The 21848-nt window shown below is 43.6% G+C and overlaps 1 protein-coding gene across 1 annotated transcript in view; it reads right to left on the bottom strand.

Moving 5' to 3' along the window:
• LOC143816258 (S-adenosyl-L-methionine-dependent tRNA 4-demethylwyosine synthase TYW1-like) overlaps nucleotides 1–21848 on the bottom strand; it is a 284094-nt gene that overhangs the window by 26047 nt on the left and 236199 nt on the right. The window contains exons 14-15 of the mRNA XM_077296426.1: nucleotides 9258–9368; nucleotides 2929–3096 (exon numbers count right to left, since the gene is read on the bottom strand). Of these exons, the coding sequence (XP_077152541.1) occupies nucleotides 2929–3096; nucleotides 9258–9368 (279 nt within the window). The remainder of the gene's footprint in view (nucleotides 1–2928; nucleotides 3097–9257; nucleotides 9369–21848) is intronic.

The following is a 21848-nucleotide window of genomic DNA, read 5'->3' as shown; positions in this document are numbered from 1 at the left end:
ATGGTCACCATATGGCAGTAATCTCAATGCTGGTGTTTGTACACAGATTTTTTTTTGAGAAACAGCACAGTCATCAGCTTACATCCCCACAATTAGGGTGCATCACTTGTTGTTATCAGGGTTACCTGGTTAGGGACCCACTCAGATGTCCCCAACTGCTCTCTGAGCTGAACCTCCAGCTACGTCTCTGCCTAGACCCTTTTGTTTCAGTGAGGGGAAAACAATGTCCTGGCATACCAAGCCATTCTGAACAACTGCATGCCTCCAACTGGTTGGGTAGTTTGGTGTGGAAGAATTGAGTAGCCCACACAGAGCCCTAACCTCAACCCCATGGAACACCTTTGAAATGTACTAGAAAAGAATTGCAGACTAAGCCCTTGCATCCAACATCATTGTATGACCTCAGAAATGCTTTTTGGGGAATGCGCAAACTTTCAAACGTTCCATAATCTATCACAGAAGAGTGCAGGCTATTAATCCTGCAAGTGAAAGGACAAACCTATAAATTTAGAATGAGACGTTCTAAAAGCTGCTCCAAGTGTAATCTATGTGTCAATACTTTTGTCCATACAGTATATGTCCAGTGTGGCCTCCCAGATATATTAATCAATCATGGGCTTGTTTATTAAAATGGGTCTATCTTCAAGAAACAAACCCTTTAATAAGTTACCACGCCTATCCCAACATGCCATTTGATACCTGACTGCACTGACACGAATAGTTAAATGCGCTGTTGCCAATGCACTACAGTTTGTCTATGAAGAAATCTCACGGCATCTACCTTGTCCTGCTGTTTTTTTATATTGCACATCACTCATGTTGTTTGATGGAGATCGTTGTCTGTGACATGCGATAACTGATCCAGAATTCTGTAAACTGTCTTCTGAGAATGATAGCGATCAAACGGAAGTTCTTAGAGACTACAGCAACGTGCTAGTCTGTGCAGCGTAGCTATGCTGCTATCTCAGTATTTCTAGGTCTTTATTTCTATTTCATTTCCTTAAAGAGAAAAATGATTTGTTCCTTATCAGTAGTTTATGGTAATGCAGGAGATGACAGAGGACTGTATTCTACATGCTGCTCCCCAGCGGATACTGAAAGATTCACTTAAATGATATTACAGCTGCCAGTAACGGCGTAGTTGACTTTAAACTGATAACTACATTAATTCAACAGCCGTGAGCAAATGAGGTCTCGTGTTTGGACAAAGACAAAACTCTAAATAACCTTGCTGAACACACAGCCGGGGTAAACGGACAAGACACACAGACAGGAAGAAAGTTCCTAAAGACAGTGTGTAGTTTGGCATAGCTGCCATGTGTCCAGGCACAATTCTAGTAAGAGACAACTAGTAGACCACGATTGCTGCAGATCCATCCATCTCCTGTCCTATGCACTTACTGCAGAAATCGACAAAGGAACAGGGTCTATGTGCAACAAGTAGGCTGCTCACTTTCTGGCTACTAACGGTGAAGGATAGGGCCATATAAGCCTACAGCCTAGCGGATACCAAGCCCTTTTCTATAAACTGATTAATTTCAGTATTGGGTCAGTATTTTAAGTGTAACCACATTATTCAATAATGGAGCAACAACTGTTTGGTATCATGAACGATACTTGCCTAGCATCTGAGGATTCCTTAGAAGACTTAATGATAAAGCCCCAGCTGTAGTTTTCTAAAAAAATAAACGGCTCCGTACTTGGCCTCCCCGGTTCTCTGTAAAGTACAAGTCGCTGTTCCCAGTGTCTTGCATTGGTTACGAAGCAGCCAGAGAATTCAATGGCTCAGCCAGTATAGACAATGCGTTTTTCAGAGCCGCTCTTCTCACGAATTGGCTGCTGAGCTGTCAACATGACCGTCAGCACGTCTGGAAACAGGGCTGAGACTCACTTTTGGACTTGAAGGCAAACAAACTTGAGCAAACTGAAAGGGAACAACTCCTTTAAGTGAGAGAGAAAGTCGCTGTGAAATTCCTTAAAGTCATGTAAATTGGAAGGTGGAGCCTCTACGCATCGGACTAGTTTTTCTAGTATATCCCGCAAATGCTCAAATTGAGATATGGAGAATTTAGAACGGATGCAATATTGTGGTAAAAGACTTCCCTGCAATTAGGCAACACTGTTGCCAAGAAGAGGTGCATTTGGTATTCAAAAATGTTTACATAGGTCTTACATGTCAGACATAGCCTGAAATGAACGCCAGAACACCATAGTGGCTCACACTCTTCCCACAGTGCGTCCTGGTGCAATGTCTTTCCCAGGCGAGAGACGCATATGAACCTGGCCAGCCATGTGATGTAAAAGAAAACATGATTAGTCATATCATGCTAACTTCTTCCATGGCTCAGGTTTTAATGCTCTTGTAGGCACTTTCAGCAATGGGGCGGTCAGCATGGGCCAAGTGACCGGACTGCAGCTAAGCCACACTGTTCGGATACCTTTCTATCAAAGCCAATGTAAGGAACCTGTGGAAAATCTTATTTATATTTGTTACAGGCCAGGACATATATTAAACCATGACAGCTTTAAAGTCAGATTTACAAGCTAGCAATGCATTCCTAGGACACAATTTGGTTGGGTTCACAGAACCTGGCTGAAGGGTGTTGGATGCACATTTACACATGGTTAAAAAAGTATCTGACCATGTTTCTCTCATCAGACGTAACAGTTCTTCCATGATTTCCCTATAGTAGACACATACACATTACCTTATGAAGCATTTATTGCATGGCTATTCTTTTTCCCAGTAGGCACAGGAAGGTCCATCTTTCTACACACAACATTCACTACTGAATGTGAATTTTTCATTCGATTTTGCCAAGACATGAAAAGAAGTCATCGTCTGACAGCCGTTGTAGGCTTTCTACTTTACGGGCACAGTCTCTGCCAAGAGAGATCGACTCAACATTTTTTCTCAGAAACACCTACCTTTTTATGAGCAATCAGCATACAATTTGAATGTTCATGTTCACATGCAACTTCATAACCTGGGAGCATATCTGCCAACTCTTGGACAAAATGAACAACCTCCTCGTGCCAAGGAACATTTGCCATGGTTAGATTGCTAGCAGAACTCTCTCCACAGTAGGTTACACCCTAAAAACATAACACAAGCTGAAAAAAAACAACTCTACGAGCAATAGTTTAATCAACACATAAGTTATACATAATTTTCATAAAAAAGGAGTATCATACCCATCTTACACATGTCATTTAATACATCTTTACTCAGGAGAAAGTAAAAAATAATAAGTAAATTGGCATGGACAAAAAGTAATATAATTCCCGATTTTCATAGCATTGGATGATGTAGCAGATATCAGACATAATGGAATTACTCAGAAAAATAAATAATATTTCATGAACACTTATACAGAGGTTATGGTACTTCATCTAGACTCTAGAACAGGCCCTAGTACAGTATATTAAAGGGGTTGAATGATGACAGATACTTTTGCAAATGTTATAAATGACTAAACAAGGTGGGTATCACTTCTCTCTTCAAATATGCGGCCATCATTCCTGTCACTGTGGCTTCTGCACCAGTCAGAGTGGGTGTTCAAGGGACTCATATGTCAGAGAACGTCGGAGAAAGTAACAATTGCCTGTCTACCCAATCTCCTAAACGAAAAACTGAGCACCGCAACAGTAGACATAGCAGCATGGTGCTTTCCTAGATCTCAAGCAACTTTGTCCTGGTGATTGGCAGAGGATAGTAAAGTTTGTTGTCACTTGAACATTCGCAGCTTATCCTCACAAAATGCCTTTAGTATGACAATACCTTCAAGTTTCAACATATGAAAAGTTTCGGAAGCTTAAATACTAAGTGGTTTCGGAACAAGATAGAGTTAAAAAAGGAGTTCAAGGCCTGTAAGTACTTAATTTTTTCCTATACTTTTTTTCCCATCATATACTAGTAATATCAGAACTGGACAGCAGACTGCTGGTATCCTGGGAATGGTAATGTAAACAGGCAATTAGTTATAGTGGTATAGTTAGGCAATTGATAGAATAATCTGTCGCCAAGACCGCATCAACAGAATGGTTTGCCATCTCCCTTTGCTAGAGTTCAGAATATAGTAGAATGGGCTGCTAAATTACTGCAGGTGACTGGTGATAATCTAGCTGCTGTAGTCCATGTGGGAATCAATGACAGAATAAGTGGTACATGGAGGATCCTTAAAAATAATTTGAAAGAATTAGGCTCCAAGCTGAAAAGAAGAATCTCCAAGGAAAACTGCATGTGCCATGGAAATCACAGGAAACACAACAGGAACTAAGAGTAAGTTCACACTAGGTGTTTTTCCAGCCTTTTCTGCAGCACAACCTGATCACTTGGCAGGAAAGAAGCTGCAGAAAAAACATGTTTTTGATGCGTTTTTGTGGCTGTTTTGGCAAGCTAGATTTGTCTCTTGTGCATACTGAAAGTTTAGTGCTAAAAGAGAAGTCAAATTCCATAGAATCAGGTATTTGCACATAGAAAGCAGCAAAATATGATACCTGAAAGTGAAGTGACATGCTCTGTCCAAAAAACCATGCAAAGCACAAAATACTTATAACGAAAAACAATGTTTGTGCAGGAGATATCTGAGATCTCATAGGTTTGCTAGTACTGTAAAAAGCAGCTGATAATAAGCATAAAAAAACACATCAAAAACGCCTAGTGTGAACTTATCCTTAAAGGGAACCTGTCACCCCCCCAGGCGTTTGAAACTAAAAGAGCCACCTTGCGCAGCAGTAATGCTGCATTCTGACAAGGTGGCTCTTTTAGTTATTGGTGCTGTAACTGCAGAAATAATCCGTTTTGTAATTTGTCCCAAATACCTTTCTTCAGTCCTGGAGGCAGGCGTTTCCCCCCCTGCTGCAGACGCCACACAGCCGTCACTCACATCTTGGAGCCAGGCGCCGCCTCCTCAGCGCTGTTTTGAAATGAGCCGGCGCCTGCGCTCTTTTGTCATGCCTTGGGCAGGCGCAGTGAGCGCTGCCCATCCTCTGTCCTCATATGCAGTCTAGCTGACTGCGCCTGTGCGGCCGCCCTGCCTGTGAATCCCAGCCCCGCAGTGAGAATAAATCAGAAGACACTGCGGGGCTGGGATTCACAGGCAGGGCGGCCGCACAGGCGCAGTCAGCTAGACTGCATATGAGGACAGAGGACGGGCAGCGCTCACTGCGCCTGACCAAGGCAGGAGAAAAGAGCGCAGGCGCCGGCTCATTTCAAAACAGCGCTGACGAGGCGGCGCCCGGCGCCAAGAAGACTTGAGTGACGGCTGTGTGGCGTCTGCAGCAGGGGGGGACAAATTACAAAACGGATTATTTCTGCAGTTACAGCACCAATAACTATAAAAGAGCCACTTTGTCAGAATGCAGCATTACTGCTGCACAAGGTGGCTCTTTTAGTTTCAAACGCCTGGGGGGGTGACAGGTTCCCTTTAAGAAGTAAAGCGCTGGTGTAAAGACTTGTGCAGTGCAGACTGATTTGGGTTCCTAGAGCCTTGGGCTTACTTTTCATTGGGGTACAATCTGCATTTTGCAGCTAAATCACACCTGAATGGAAGTAGTCTACTGTGCTTGAAGACAGAATACTTGCAGGTGTGGCAGAGCATTTAAAATAGAGACAAGGAAGGAGGAAAAGACAGCAAATAAAGGGTTATACATGTTAGAGAGGGGTCAGACTATATCGGTGGGTGAAGACGTAGACTATGGGGAAATAATTAGGCCTGCTGATAGAGATATTCAGGTGCTACAAACAAGCATAGAAGTAAAATATGACCACAAAGTTTCAGAAACTAGCATTAGACAATTTGCATACTTAATTTTCCAGAGGAGTATGAAGGCGTTTAGGTCTCTTCAAACTGGCCTGCCAGTCCTGGCAAAATCTTACCCCTTATATTCTAGTCTTAGCCTTTCACCTAGCCAAATCAGATCTCCTACTTTGCACTGACTAGGGACAATACCCCAAAACATCGTGTCTGCAAATTAGGATAAAAGCCAAAACAGAATCAAAAGTCATACTACAAAGCTTTTTAAAGGGTCCATGTGGTGTCCGATGTTTTCTCACACCCATTGGCTTGCATTAGCGAGACTCAGCCGATATACGCGTAAAATCGCAGCATGCTGCGATTTTACATGCATGTAGAATACACCAGAGAAAAAAATACGGTGATGTGAGCTGCCCCATAGATTAACACTGGTCCGAATGCTATGCGATGTTTTCTCACATAGCACTCATCCGTATTCTACGCTAGTATGACCCCGGCCTAATGCGGTTACTTCACAGCATTAATGTCCAATTCACAGCACTACATAGTACCAAATAGGCTTCAGGTTGCAGCCGGGAAACATTCTCCAGATTACAGTCACTAAACATGCCAGTCCAACTCTAACCGGTTGCCGTGGGCGACTGCACCACCATGTTAATGTCTCTTTACTTACAGCTTTACAAAGTACATGATATGCTTCAGTTTACAGTCATTAAACATGCCAGCCCTCCTCTGGCCAGTTACCGTGGGCAACTGCACCGCTGTGCACGCTGTGGGTGCCAGGCGATTCAACTTCCCTGCCTGCTTGGCTCCGCTTGCCTATGTTGCCTCACACAGGAGCTCTGCAGAGCCGACTGTTCTGCCTTCTAGCATACACCAGACTGATACAGTCTCTAACCCTGACACACCGAAACCCTTTACTGCAGGGATTTTAACTGGGATCTGTGGCCTTCAGCCACATGGAAAACCCGGGTCTGGTATGAAACGGACTGCACAACTACCACCCTGCAGTCTAGTTTCAAAATACAAAACCCCCAGAGCAGGTATTCCCAACTCTGCCTTGGACACTAACATGCCCAAGACTAACACTTATTTTTATTCCGCATTGCAATCACAGCTACACCTGTGACTGCAATGAACAATCATGGCCTCCATACGCCTGCTTGTGTATCCTGGGAAGAACATACAGCGACCCCTACAGGTAGCACCGGTCACTGCCTCACACTGCACTGTGTGACGTGATAATTCTTCCTCTTTTATTATATATAACACTATCCCTTATTAAGTACCATCCTATTTAGTTATATATGGTGCCGCCCCTTATTACATGCTGTTATGTACAGTGCTGTCCCTTACATAGCGTATTCTTGTTACTTTTTTTTAATTTTTTTAAACAAGGGCACTGTGTAATAAGAGATGGCAATATATATAATAAAAGGAGACTATGTAAGATGTTGTCCTTTCTCATTATTCTCTGGTCTTCTACCAAAGGCCTGGGAGTTTGAGAGTTCTGCGGAGGATCTTAGCTGTTCCCAGCATTACGCTTTTCTGGACAGAGGGCTCAGATGTTGCTCCTGGGATCTGTTGTAGCCATTCTTTCAACTTAGGGGGTCACTGCTCCAAGTGCTCCTATCACCACTGGAATCACTGTTGCCTTCACCTTCCAAATCTTCTCCAGTTCTCCTTTGAGGCCTTGGTATTTCTCCAGCTTCTCATATTCCTTATTTCTGATGTTGCTGTCACTTGGCACTGCCACATCTATTATCATTGCAGTCTTCTGACCCTTCTCTACTATCACAATGTCTGGTTGGTTAGACAACACCTGCTTATCCATCTGGATCTTGAAGTCCCACAGGATTTTAGCCCTTTTATTCTCCACCACTCTTTCTGGTGTCTCCCACTTGGATTTAGGAGGCTTAGTTCATATGCTGTGCAGATGTTCCTGTATACAATTCCCGCTACTTGGTTGTGGCGTTCGGTATACGCTGTTCCTGCTTGCATTTTGCATCCTGCCACTGTGTTGGACAGTTTCTGAGGTTTCTTTGCATAGTCTGCACCTTGGGTCTTGTCTGGTAGATTCCGGCTTCTATGGATCTGGTACTTAGTGCTTGCTCTTGTGCAGCTATTATTAGGGCCTCTGTACTATCTCGGAGCCCTGCTTTCTCCAGCCATTGGTAGGATTTCTCCATGTCTGCCACCTCCATTATCTGCCGATGGTACATCCCATGCAGCGGCTTATCTTGTCATGGCGCTTCATGTTCCTGTTCTTCCTTCCAGATCTGTTGTTGCTGCCTTAAGGTACCTTCACACTAAACGACTTTGCAGCAATAACGACAGCGATCCGTGACGTTGCAGCGTCCTGGATAGCGATATCGTGTTTGACACGCAGCAGCGATCAGGATCATGCTGTGATATCGCTGGTCGTTGCTGAAAGTTCAGAACTTTATTTGGTCGTCAGATCGGCGTGTATCGTTGTGTTTGACAGCAAAAGCAACGATGCCAGCGATGTTTTACAATGGTAACCAGGGTAAATATCGGGTTACTAAGCGCGGCCCTGCGCTTAGCAACTCGATGTTTACCCTGGTTACCCGGGGACTTCGGCATCGTTGGTCGCTGGAGAGCGGTCTGTGTGACAGCTCTCCAGCGACCACACAGCGACGCTCTAGCGATCGGCATCGTTGTCGATATCGCTGCAGAGTCGCTTACTGTGAAGGTACCTTTAGGCTTTCTCTCAGCATCTCATCTTTTGGTGCCATTTTCCTGATGTATTCCTGGATACTCATTGTTTCATACATGTTGGTGGCTTGGATTCTTATCAAGCCTCGACCATCCTCCTTTCTGTTGGTATACAATCTTTGTGTGTTAGACTTAGGGTGGAGACCTCCATGCATTGTGAGGAGCTTTCGTGTCTTCACATCTGCAGCTTCCATCTCTTCTTTTGGCCAGCACACTACTCCAGCAGGGTATCTGATAACTGGCAGGGCATATGTATTGATGGCATGGATTTTATTCTTCCCATTGAGCTGGCTCTTCAGGACCTGTCTTCCCTTTGATGGTATTTGGATGTTGCTGCTTTCCTTGCCTCCTCATCATGGTTACCATTTCCCTGTGGGATGCCAAGGTACTGTAGAATGTCTGTACATCTGCCATGTGCCCTGCTGGTAATTCCACTCCATCAGTCTTGACTACCATGCCTCTCTTTTCCTACCAACAGGCCGCACTTTACCAGTCCGAAGGACATCCCGATGTCTTTGCTGTAGACACACACAATCTGTAGCTTTGTCGCCATAAATGGAGGGAAGTACAGAGATTTCTTGCACAGGGGCTCCAAGCTATCAGTGTCCGCCCCTGCACTGCTCATTACACCCACTTCAGCTGCTACAGAACCTCACTATATCCACCAAATCTGCTGTAAAACCTCATCATACCCACCTCCCAGTAAAGTGGGTGTGCAAGTGTGTATATTACACACATATGTATATAAACAGGGTATCTTACCTTAACTTCTATGAAGTCCGGCTTTCCAAGATTCACAAGGTCTGCATAGGCTTTAAGTTCATCCACATTCCATGCTTTTACAAGGGTTAATCTGTATACTGTTCGTTGTTGCTATTAAACACATGAAACATCCACTAATTAATTTTACACATTTGAGCATGAAAAGAAACATCCTCACATATTGTTGTGACCAATACAAGAGCAACAATGTCAATCATTTACAATTAAATAATGCAAGCGTACATAAACCACATGTAAGTGTAAATTTAGCTATAGTATTTAGCAGAGGTGTCAAACTGCATTCCTCGAGGGCCGCAAACAGGTCATGTTTTCAGGATTTCCTTGTATTGCACAGGTAATAATTTAATCACCTGCACAGAATGATTCCAGCACCTTGTGGAATGCTAAGGAAATCTTGAAAACACTCATGGTTTGCAGCCCTCGAGGAATGCAGTTTGACACCTCTGGTATTTAGGTTTAGCAGGAAATCATTCAGTTTGTTACAAATTGCAGGGGTGAGTTTTTTTCTTTGCTAAATAAAATAGCAAAAAATGGACACAGGCAAAGAGATCAGAGTCCAAAAATTGTTCATTAACTTACGAATATGATTTTGTTTGGCTGTGAATACCCAAAACCTGATATTGGACTGAAAGCTTCCAATGCAGAAAGTGAGTTGACCCATGGCAAAAAAAAAAAACAAAAACACACTAAGGCCACGATGCATTATTCCATTGGTGCCTTTTTTTTATTTTTAAGCCCTTTAACTCCTTCGCCCCGAATCCTGTTTTCCCCTTCCTGACCTGGCCAATTTTAACAATTCTGACCACTGTGACTTTATGAAGTCATAACTCTGGAACGCTTCAAGGTATCCCACTGATTCTGAGACTGTTTTCTTGTGACATATTGTATTTCATGATAGTCATAACATTTCTTTGATATGACTTGCGTCTATTTGTGAAAAAAGTGGTAATTTCCCCAATTTTCTAACTTTTAATTTTTATGCCCTTAAATCAGAGTCATATCACAAAAAATAGTTAATAAATAACATTTCCCTCATGTCTACTTTACATCAGCACAATTTTTGAAACAGATTTTTTTCGTTAGGAAGTTATAAGGGTTAAAAGATCACCAGTGATTTCTCATTTTTACAATAAAATTTGCAAAACCACATGTGAAGTGGTCCCTAAAAAAATGAAGTGACATATGATAAAAAGTACCCAAAAGTGACACCATTCTAAAAACTGCACCCCTCAAGGTACTCAAAACCACATTCATGAAGTTTATTAACCCTTCAGATGCTTCACAGGAATATTTGGAATGTGGAAAGAAAAAATAATATGCAAATTGCCTCTTCAGAGAAAAAAGGAGACCGGGACATGTGAAGTACAGGCATTCCACATTCATCAATCTACCCAAGGATATCTCATGAACTAAACCTTCCAGATTCAACGTATCGAACCTCCAGGGAAGAAAAATCCCTGTCTAGAAGAGATTACTTGCTGAGTGCAACTGTCGTGAAACAGGCCGAGTTGGCCGAAATTCGTTGACATTCAAAGGTCGCTCTTATTTTTTACCTTTAATAAAATAAATCTTATTTGCATTCAAAAGGAGTGTGCAATGGACATTTATTACTCTGTCCTCCCCCTGTTGTGTGCATGGCGCCTCCGTCCTCCCCCTTGTTGTGTGCATGGCTCCTCTGTCCTCCCCCTGTTGTGTGCATGGCTCCTCTGTCCTCCCCCTGTTGTATGCATGGCTCCTCTGTCCTCCCCGTTGTGTGCATGGCTCCTCTGTCTTCCCCCTGTTGTATGCATGGCTCCACTCTGCTTCCCCCGTCCTCCTCCATCCTCCTCACCCTGCTTGCACTGTCGCTGCAAGTCCCTGCATCTCACTGTTGTCCCGGGACAGGCAGCTTCTTCCTGTGTTCAGCGGTCATGTGGTACCGCTCATTAAAGTAATGAATATGCGCTCCACGCCTATGGGAGTGGCGAAATGTCCATATTCATTACTTTAATGAGCAGTACCACGTGACCGCTGATTTGTTTGCGGTTATCCAGAAATTCATTAAAAAAAAAAGTTTGAAAATGGGGAAGCCGCGCCTGTGCAGTAGCAGCGCCACCTTTTTAGAGGAAAAAAAATTCCTCATCCAAGATGGCACCACTGCCGCCTGCGCAGTAGCAGCTATCGGTGATCGCCAATAGCCGTTATTGAGCAGGCACTGGCGGCGCCATCTTGCTAGAGGGAAAAAAAATTCCTCCTCCAAGATGGAGCCTGTCTCCAGAAGGGGATTTTTTCCCCAATATAGAGAGATATATATAATATTCATTATGAAAACTAGGGGGCAGGTCACTGTGGTATCTGTAAGCAGTATTCATTATGAACAGCTCATCAGAGCACCACATGAAGACAAAGTCCCGCCCCGGAGCACGAGCATATCATTAACTAAAAAATGAAAATAAAGGATTAAACAACAACCACAAGACGGATTTCATCAACCAAGGTATCATTTTAATCTGTATAACATCGCTAACCTGACATTGTAGGTTACCGTGCACAATCCTGCTGACAGGTTCCCTTTAAGCCCACTATTGTCATATATGCAATGGCAACAAAAAACAACTCTTAAAGGGCCACTGTCACCCCCCTCCAGCCGTTATAAACTAAAAGAGCCACCTTGTGCAGCAGTAATGCTGCATTCTAACAAGGTGGCTCTATTAGTTTTAGGTTCAAGTATACCCCAAAAAACGCGATTTGATACTTAGCCATAATTGTTGTCTCTAGCCACGTAGGCGGGTCCTCCCTCCCCAGCTTGGCCAGATCCTCTGCCGTCACTCACATCTTCAAGCAAGAAGCAACTTTGGAAACTTGCCTGCTAGGTGGGTAAAGATCACCCCCAATTTATTATCAGATCAAGACCCATAAATAACACACCTAGACACAACACACACCACCTAGCAGGCAAGTTTCCAAAGTTGCTTCTTGCCCGGCGATTGCTAGAGGAGGAGGAGGCACGATCTGTATATTGTGTCCAGAAGCAGTAAGGCTGACAGGATGCAACACGCAGTGCGCATGCCCAGGAATACCAGCCCCGCACTGTACATAATGCATAACACAACAATACGTATTGAAAAACATCCCAGTTTAATAATAACAAATAGTCATCAATATAGACACTGTAAGAGCCAAATATATCCTAATACTGGGTCGGACTATATCAGACAAACTGCAATACAATATATCAAATAAACCAAAGAGAAAAAAAGCAGTCTAAAGTCCAATTATATTCAAAATAGGAAAACAATCTTTATTAAGATTAAAAGGTAGACAGAATAGCAGGGAAGGATCCCTCATAGTATTCTCAGCAAGCATAAATAGGGTGCAAACAGGTGCGGATGTGAATATCCATTATTAATAGTAATGTACCATATTAACAGGGTAATGCAGACCTAGCTGCCACTTAATATAACTTATAGTACCCACAATCATTGTTTAAATAATAGTACATACCCGTATGGAAGAAGTGTAGAACACACCGCACTCACTGCTGCGCCCTCCCCGACGCGCGTTTCGGCTTAAATGCCTTTTTACCCCTTGAAAAAGGCATTTAAGCCGAAACGCGCGTCGGGGAGGGCGCAGCAGTGAGTGCGGTGTGTTCTACACTTCTTCCATACGGGTATGTACTATTATTTAAACAATGATTGTGGGTACTATAAGTTATATTAATATAACTATAATATAAGTTATATTAAGTGGCAGCTAGGTCTGCATTACCCTGTTAATATGGTACATTACTATTAATAATGGATATTCACATCCGCACCTGTTTGCACCCTATTTATGCTTGCTGAGAATACTATGAGGGATCCTTCCCTGCTATTCTGTCTACCTTTTAATCTTAATAAAGATTGTTTTCCTATTTTGAATATAATTGGACTTTAGACTGCTTTTTTTCTCTTTGGTTTATTTGATATAATGCATAACACAGTGCGGGGCGGGGATTCCAAAGGTGGGGGCCACACTGCCCAAGCAGGCGCAGTGTGAAAGCCTGGCTTGGACGGCAGACGGCCAGAGCTTACTGCGTCTGCGCAGAACAGTACTACACAGCGCAGGCGCCGGTTTGAAAACGTAAACAGCGCTGAGGGGGCGGCGCAGAAAGACCAAGAAGATGTGAGTGACGGCAGAGGATCTGGCCAAGCTGGGGAGGGAGGACCCGCCTACGTGGCTAGAGACACCAATTATGGCTAAGTATCAAATCGCGTTTTTTGGGGTATACTTGAACCTAAAACTAAAAGAGCCACCTTGTTAGAATGCAGCATTACTGCTGCACAAGGTGGCTCTTTTAGTTTATAACGGCTGGAGGGGGGTGACAGTGGCCCTTTAAGGTACATCTAAATGTGAAAATTTAACATGGAATCTACAATAGCCCAATGAAGCAGACTCCACAGAGGAAATACCATAGGCTTAACCCCTTCCATCACAAAAAAAAATTATTTGTGATAACCGCTTAATGTAACACACTGCATATCAAATTTATAGCACTGGTCATTTTATTCTGCAGATCTTCTCTTCAATGTGTGGATGAGATTTTCAGAAAATTCTATACAATTCTACTATTGCAATATGCTGTGTATACAACCCTGTATAGAATAACAGCTGAAGACACTGATGCATACATAACAATTCATCTAAGATCACACAAGCAACTAATTTCTCTCAAGTGTGAGTTCGGGTAAAGCATAATGCAAATTTCCGCCGTAGCTACTGGTCGGCTAAGACTTGGTGAGGACTTTTTTTATTGGGCCAAGATCAATACTCAGGAGATCGTCTGCACAGCGCCCAGAGAACTTTTGTTTTCAGATCCTGAAATTGTGCTGCACTGTGTAAAAATTAAGTTTATGGTATTATATTATCTTAAATGAAGACAGGAATATGTTTGGCTGCACAATATCCCGGAAGCATAGAAGAGACCATATTAGCTGTTCAGGCTCTTAATGACTAGTTTCCTCAAACTGCTGCTGACAACAGATTTGCAGCTTGCCTAAGGCACACAAGTCTGAGATGTCAGTTGCTGGGTCATCTCTGCCTTGTCTGTCTCTTGTCTCACACAACTCCACAACACCTAACTTCTCAAACTGGTGCATATTTTATTTAAGAAAGTAAAACTAAACTAAAGCCATGATTACATGGTCAGATTTTAGAATAATAGAGAAGGATGGCCATTGTAATGCAGGATAAGACCGTCTTTGTGGTCTCAATATTTGTATAACAAGGGTTAACCCAGATCTACCAGAGATAACTGGTCTCCTTTAGAAATGTCATCTTGGCGCTTAAGAGGACGAAAACTATTTTTTGCTAGAGACAACCAAATGTTTATTGAATTGCACATTGAAATACCAAATAGACATTTTCCAAAACACAAAAGAAAAACTCATTGTATACATGATGATCTAGAACTCTATTCTTCCTCCTTTATGAGCCATTATCTCCACTTGCAGTGATGGGGAGATGAAAGTTGATGTGAGAGCAGTATTTATTTCTCTATCCTTACTCCATTTTGGTTATTCTACGTGCATCTCCTTGCTTTCCAAAATAGAGTCTCTGTATGTTTTGATATAAGGAGTCTAAGGAATTTCTTTGTCTAATGGACTTACAGAAAACTTAGGAAAGTGAAAGAAATAAGTGAGAGCCACACCCAAGACCCTTAAGATGCATGTAGACCCTAAAGCTGGGTGTCGATAATGTTAACTTTAGCCAATGAGATGTACATAACTGGCTAAATTATTGAATCTAATTAGCCGGCACATATTTAGACATAAGCAGAGACAATTATATTGCTACAATGTATGTTCAAAGAAAACCTATACTGACCGATTCTGTTAAGATACATAAGTGTGTGTGTCTGTATGACTCTCCTGTACATACTTTGATTTTACAATTTAATTTGGAACAAGCACAATATCTTAGAACGTTCCACATTATGTGGCGACAAAAACCTGGTGCAAAACACCGGGATCTGCTAATTCAAAAGACTGCTGACCCAACCATTATGCTGGCCCCCAGAGAGACAACCAATTGCTACCACCAGACCTAACATCAGTCTAGTGTGAGTCAGTGACCCCTGTTACAGCTAGGGGGCGCTGTTTGTGCTCTCCAGAATGCACACAGAGGCGTAGTGAGGCCATGAGGGTGTATTGAAGTCACAGGTGTATCTGTGTTTAGAATGGGGAAGCAGTGACTGATTAAAAGCCCTGTAGTATAGGGGGAGGTGTGTCAGTGTTGGTCTGGGAAGCAGACAGAGCAGTTGTCTGCAGAGCACTCCCTGTCTGAGGCAAAACAGGGGCAAGAGGAACCAAAAAAGACTGACACCCTGCATCTCGGGCTGTCTTTTGTTTATCCGTCTGCAATCCGGAGGATACAGCGTGCTGTGCAATGCGTGAGTAAAGAGACTTGGTAAATCCTAAACATGTAAAAGGCCAGTAGATTTAGCCCCTATCCTGTGAATTACACGTGTTTTCAGAGTTTAACAGATACCATTGACCTAAAGCACTTCGATTCTTCATACTGTAGTCCCATCACAACCACTAACTTGGTACAAGGTCTTGTCCTCCTGAATTAGACAGTAGCTAGGGCTGATTTGTTATGGAAGCCAAGTTGCTTTTATAGCAGCCGTCAGCTCATCTGCATTGTTTGGTCTGGTGTCTCATCTTCCTCTTGACAATACCCCATAGATTCTCTATGGTGTTAAGGTAAGGCGAGCTTGCTGGCCAATCAAGCACAGTGATAATGGTGTTTTTATACCAGGTATTGGTACTTTTGGCAGTGTGTACAAGTGTCAAGTTCTGCTGGAGAATGAAATATCCATCTTCAAAAAGCTTGTTGGCAGAAGAAAGCATGAAGTGCTCTAAAATTTCCTTGTAGACGGCTGCACTGACTTTGGTCTAGATAAAACACAGTGGACCTACACCAGCAGATGGCATGGCTCCTCAAACCATCACTGATTGCGGAAACTTCACACTAAACCTTAAGCAGCTTGGATTGTGTGCCTCTCCACTTATCCCTCCTGACTCTGGGACCTCCATTTCCAAATGAAATGCATTATTTTTCATCTATTCTTTTTGCTGCTAGTACCTTGCATTTTTCTGAGTCATACTTATATTTATGTACTTAATGGTGGATATATGCTGTTTTATATTCATTCATTATTTTTATATGCCATGTACAATTTTTTTTATTTTTTGTGAATGTCTTCTTCGCCACCACATGCCCTGTTTTGCAATAAAGGCAACTCTCATTAAAATGATTGTCCCATTATCCAAACAATTTTTGACCTCATCTCTGCATTCTCTGTGGTTTGTTCAGTTTATCCGAGTGCTTTACACTATTGTCCATAGGCACACCCAGGTATAGCACACAACTAATTATTTAATTATTCATATCTGTATGTGTCCTTTTTTTCATTTGCAAATCTGCTTTAACAGATGCATAAGTGTGTGAGTCTGCATGACTCTCCCCTGTACGTAACTGGATTTTACAATTTAATTTGGAACAGGCACAAAGTCTCAGAATGTCCCACAATACTTGGTGACAACATTGACATAGGCATCTACTACAGTTCCTCTTGAAATGGCAGAGCTTGTCACCTCTTCTCCAGATAGGACTACTGCAATGGCTATCATCTGGTAGTTCCTTTGTGCATTGTCCATCATCCACTAGTTCCTTTGTGTACTGTCCAGTACTAGCTGTGACAACCTTGTAAGCCTTTAGTGTATTACACAGGCAGAAAAACCATCCAGTGCTAATAAGAGCTCTTAAACTGTCACAGTTCCACCCCTCAGTGTGTCTGGGATGAAGTTACTGACAGCTTAGCCATCCAATCTGGTACAGGAGTGTGCTGAGCAGTCAGTGCGTTGATGGACAGCTCGAATATCCAAACTAAGACTGGGAGGCCTCGACTGTCTCCAAATCTTCATTATTCCAGGTGATTGCCATGCTACTTAAGTCTACGTTCACATTAGCGTTCGGCGCCGCAGCGTCGCCGCATGCGTCATGCGCCCCTATATTTAACATGGGGGCGCATGGACATGCGTTGTGCTGCGTTTTGCGACGCATGCTTTTTTTGGCCGTAAGCGTTGGGCGCAGAGAACACAGCAAGTTGCATTTTTTTTGCGTCCAACTTTCGGCGAAAAAGGACGCATGCGTCGCAAAACGCAGCGTTTTAGCGTGCGTTTTGTTGCGTTTTTGTTTGCGTTGTGCGTTGCGTCGCCGACGCAGCGGCGCACAACGCAAATGTGAACGTAGCCTCACTGAGCTGATTCTACCAGATCTCTGCCAAGACGTACATTCAGTTAGTGAGGTTTGTGCTTCCTGTGCCTTGAGTTCTGTATGCTTGCTCTTTTGTTTCCTGATCTTGGACTTGTTTCGTCAGTTTAACCTCTTCTGCTCTGATCAGTTATCCTCCTGGTTTTCTGACCTCAGAACATTACCCGACTACGCTTTTGTCTCTTCTTTCTGTTTATGACGTACCCTCCTGGATTCTGACCTTGGACTCCTTGACCATTATGACTCACGGCTTGGCTGTGAGAAGTGAGTAGAGTAACACAAACTCATCACAGAGGGATGGAGCCTTGCTGTAGTCTAGTCAGACAGGCAGGACCACAACTGCTTCTCCCCACCCACTACTCTGGAGTGACAGGTCTCTGCCTACGTGCGCGTATAGGCAGAGACCTGTTAATCCAGGGCAGCAGGCAAGAAGAAGCCAGAAGCAGGCTTGTCCGACTACTCTACAGTATGGTTTGGTCCCAAGCAGCTTTTAAAGTATGCTTTTCACCGAAACGCTGCAGTATTTCAGAGTCATACATACCTCCCTGAGATAATACAGCCAGTGCCCAAAGCATACTGCCAATGGACTGAGCACCATGTATCAGCTGTCAGGTTCACTTTAAAAGCACTGTATGAGATCCTAAGAAATCTCATGCACGTGTAAAAATACCCATAGAATATACTGACAGATGCAGAGTTTTAAATAAATTGGAAAGCTGAGATGTCAGTGCCTATTTCACCCTCTGCAATAAAAATTCCAAAATGCGTGGCTAAACTGTGCCATTTTCACATAAATATCACTAAAAAATTTTACAATATTTTTTCCACAGCTGAAATGTCACAAGGAAACGTGTCCTTAGAAACCCAATAGTTTTATTTGTATTTTTGGCTTTTACAGTGCCATTAATCTCACAGCACTTTACAGACAATATCATCACTGTCCCCATGGGGGAACTTAGATTGTGAGCCCCAATCAGTGTGTCTATGGAGTGTAGGAGTAAACTCAAGGAAACCCAAGCAAAAAATGGGGAGAACATAAAAACTCCTTGCATATGTTGATCTTGGTGATTTGATCCCGGTGATTTGATCCCAGGGCTGCAAAGCAATAGTGCTACCCACTGAGACATCATGTAGCAAAGCAACACTGCAAACTAAAGCCATCACGCTGCCCATTCCCATTTACAGGAAACATTCTTGTTCAAATTACACGAGTATAAATCTAGGTAAGCTAACTGTATTCAGTTGAAAGACTGTGACAGGTTCACAAATGTGTGACCCTCACCATAAAAGTAATTTTAATGGCCCTTTAATTACTGTGTAACCCAGCCACGTGCTCCTCTGTGACCAGTGTACTGATGTAACACATAGAAAATTGCTGCGAACCAACAGCACAGTTTCCCCTTCAGCCAAAATCAATGACATTATAATTCCTGTTTCTATATTGAGCCAAATTAATGTAATGGTCACAGTGAAAATCAATGAGTGAACATAAAACAAGAGTTCTAGGTTGGGTGGGAGCGGGAACCCTGCACCTACATACATATATACTCCTACCTGTGATAAAGCTAATGCAAAACTGAATCTGATTAGAACATTTTTGGGCTTTTGTAGTCTGTTCATGTAGTCACAGCTTTATAACCTTGGTGTGCTTTTCTGCTTCTTTTATTGTTAGCAAAACAAGATCATAGGTTCTAGGGAAATAAATACTTGGCATGTTAAAAAATATATATTTCTTAAAGCGTACCTGTCACCCCCAAAATCGATGGTGAGGTAAGCTCACCGTCATCAGGGGCTTATATACAGCATTCTGTAATGCTGTAGATAAGCCCCTGATGTTACCTGAAAGAGAAGAAAAAGACGTTAAATTATACTCACCCAGGGGCGGTCCCGCTCCGATGGGTGTCTCAGGTCCGGTACAGCGCCTCCCATCTTCATTCCATGACGTCCTCTTCTGGTCTTCGCGCCGCTGCTCCGGCGCAGGCGTACTTTGTCTGCCCTGTTGAGGGCAGAGCAAAGTACTGCAGTGCGCAGGCGCCGGTAAGGTCAGAGAGCCCCGGCGCCTGCCCACTGCAGTACTTTGCTCTGCCCTCAACAGGGCAGACAAAAGTACGCCTGCGCCGAAGCCGCGGTGCGGAGACCAGAAGAGGACGTCATGGAATGAAGATAGGAGGCACCGGAGACACCCATTTGACCGTGGACCAGCAGCGGGACCGCCCAGGTGAGTATATTATAACCTCTTTTTCTTCTCTTTCAGGTAACATCGGCGGCTTATCTACAGCATTACAGAATGCTGTAGATAAGCCCCTGATGCCGGTGAGCTTACCTCACCATCAATTTTGGGGGTGACAGGTTCCCTTTAAGTCCAACATCTTTAGAGCACTTTGCTGCAGTCGAAGGTTGATAATGGCCAGTTCATGTACGAGTCACACATTTTACCACAGGACACTGGGATATTTCTGAAACCTTGCTCATAAATAATCGCCCAACGCTGGAGACGTGGGTTGAAGGCAGTGAACAGTTTCTGACGTGGGACATTAAGGCTGCTAGTGAGTGCCTTATGGGGCCCTGCTAGAAAACAAATACGGTACATCTGTGACACAATATGAAAAATTGCAGAATATGCTCACCATTAGCAGGTCTACATCAGACATAAGAGCAATCACAGGATTACACTGTGGAACCTGACTAATAATGTGTCATGCCAGTTAGCCTCCATGGCCCATAATGTCATTAGGCCTCCATTAGCATTCCACGCCCTGCATCTGGAAGGGGCTTGTGTGTCTTTGCTACTGTCTACAGGAGGCCTGCCTGATACACAACTTTAGAAATCACCAAAGACTGGACTTCAGGGACCTTCATTCACGCTTTGAATTTAATGTACCAGGTGTTTAAGGGGGTGGGCAGTGAGTATTTCTACCCAACCAGGGGGCTGATCCTAGGAAAAGGGTAGAAAGGGAAAAAATGTTTGGGCTCTGGTTGTTGGTGCTACGTCTTAAAAGAGCTAGGATCTGCTGCTGAGGCCAGAACCTGGTGCCACTACATGAACATTTAGGCTGTGTGCACTCTATGCGGATTTAGTGCAGATAAGCAGCTGATTTTTCCAAGCAGAAACGCTGCAGTTCCGCAAAGTGATTTACAGTACAATGTAAATCAATAGAAAAAAATGCTGTGCTACTGGTGCAGAAAAATCCGCATGAAAACCGCTGCGGATCAAAAGTAGTAGCATGTCACTTCTTTTGTGCAGAACTGCAGCGTTTCTGAACCCTTCCATGAAATCCGCAGGGGTAAAAAATGCAGAAAATCCGCATCAAAAACGCACAAAATCCGCATAAACATGTCAAATCCACACCTGCGTTTTATGCCAGGAGATGCGGATTTTGTGCATAAAATTCTGCACCCCAATCCGCAACGTGTGCACATAGCCTTAGAGACTGGCGATCATCGGTTAAATGTTTTTTTTTTGTTGTCTTGCACAACCTACTAGATTTGGATAGGTATTCTAAGGACCAGTGTTGTATGGCGTCAAACTACTGGGTGGTGCACCCAGATTTTACCCTGTTGCCGTGTTACAGACTCTGGGGAATTAAATTTATGTTTGGCGGAATATCCTCCAAGCGAAGCAATAAAGTTTGTTTGATTGTTCACCGGTCTTGTGTCCCGGCATGCTCGGTCACACACCCCGTCACAGTGACTGCAGAAAAAGCACATTCCAGCCACTAACCATATTTTTCGGACCATAAGACGCACCCCAAATTTTCAGAAGGAAATTAGCGAAAAAATGTGTCCAATAAGGGGCCGTCTTACAGTCCGAATTCAGCTTACCGGGGTGGGGTTTCGGCACAGGTGGAGGAGTGGTCACAGGGGTTGTTCGGTGGTCCAGGCTGGTGCAGTGGCCTCCGGGAAATCCCATCCCAGGCTGGTGCTACTCTATGGGGCGGCGGTGGTCTATGGGGCAGCAGGGCTCTGCCGGCATTTCGTGAATGCCCGAAGGCCTACGCAGATCCATTCCTGCAATGCGGTGGCCTCTGGGAAAATGGCCGCCGGGGCGGTGCATGCTCAGATTCAGATCTCGGCAACAGGCCACCGCCGCAACAGAGCCGCACCAGCCTGGGAAGGGAGGCTGCAGCGTTGGACTGGGACCGCCGATTTTAATTATTTTCTTTTAGTCGTTTTAGGACGGGTAATCACTTATACTATATATTGCAATAGAACAATATTGCAGAATATGAGACAAATCAGTCTCCGCTTATGGCTGAGCTTCACAGAAGAGCTAAC

Source organism: Ranitomeya variabilis, chromosome 3, assembly GCF_051348905.1.
Source record: "Ranitomeya variabilis isolate aRanVar5 chromosome 3, aRanVar5.hap1, whole genome shotgun sequence".
NCBI classification, from domain to species: Eukaryota; Metazoa; Chordata; class Amphibia; order Anura; family Dendrobatidae; genus Ranitomeya; species Ranitomeya variabilis.
Note: the sequence above shows the minus strand (reverse complement) of the source record. Positions and strands in the feature narration are given on the sequence as shown.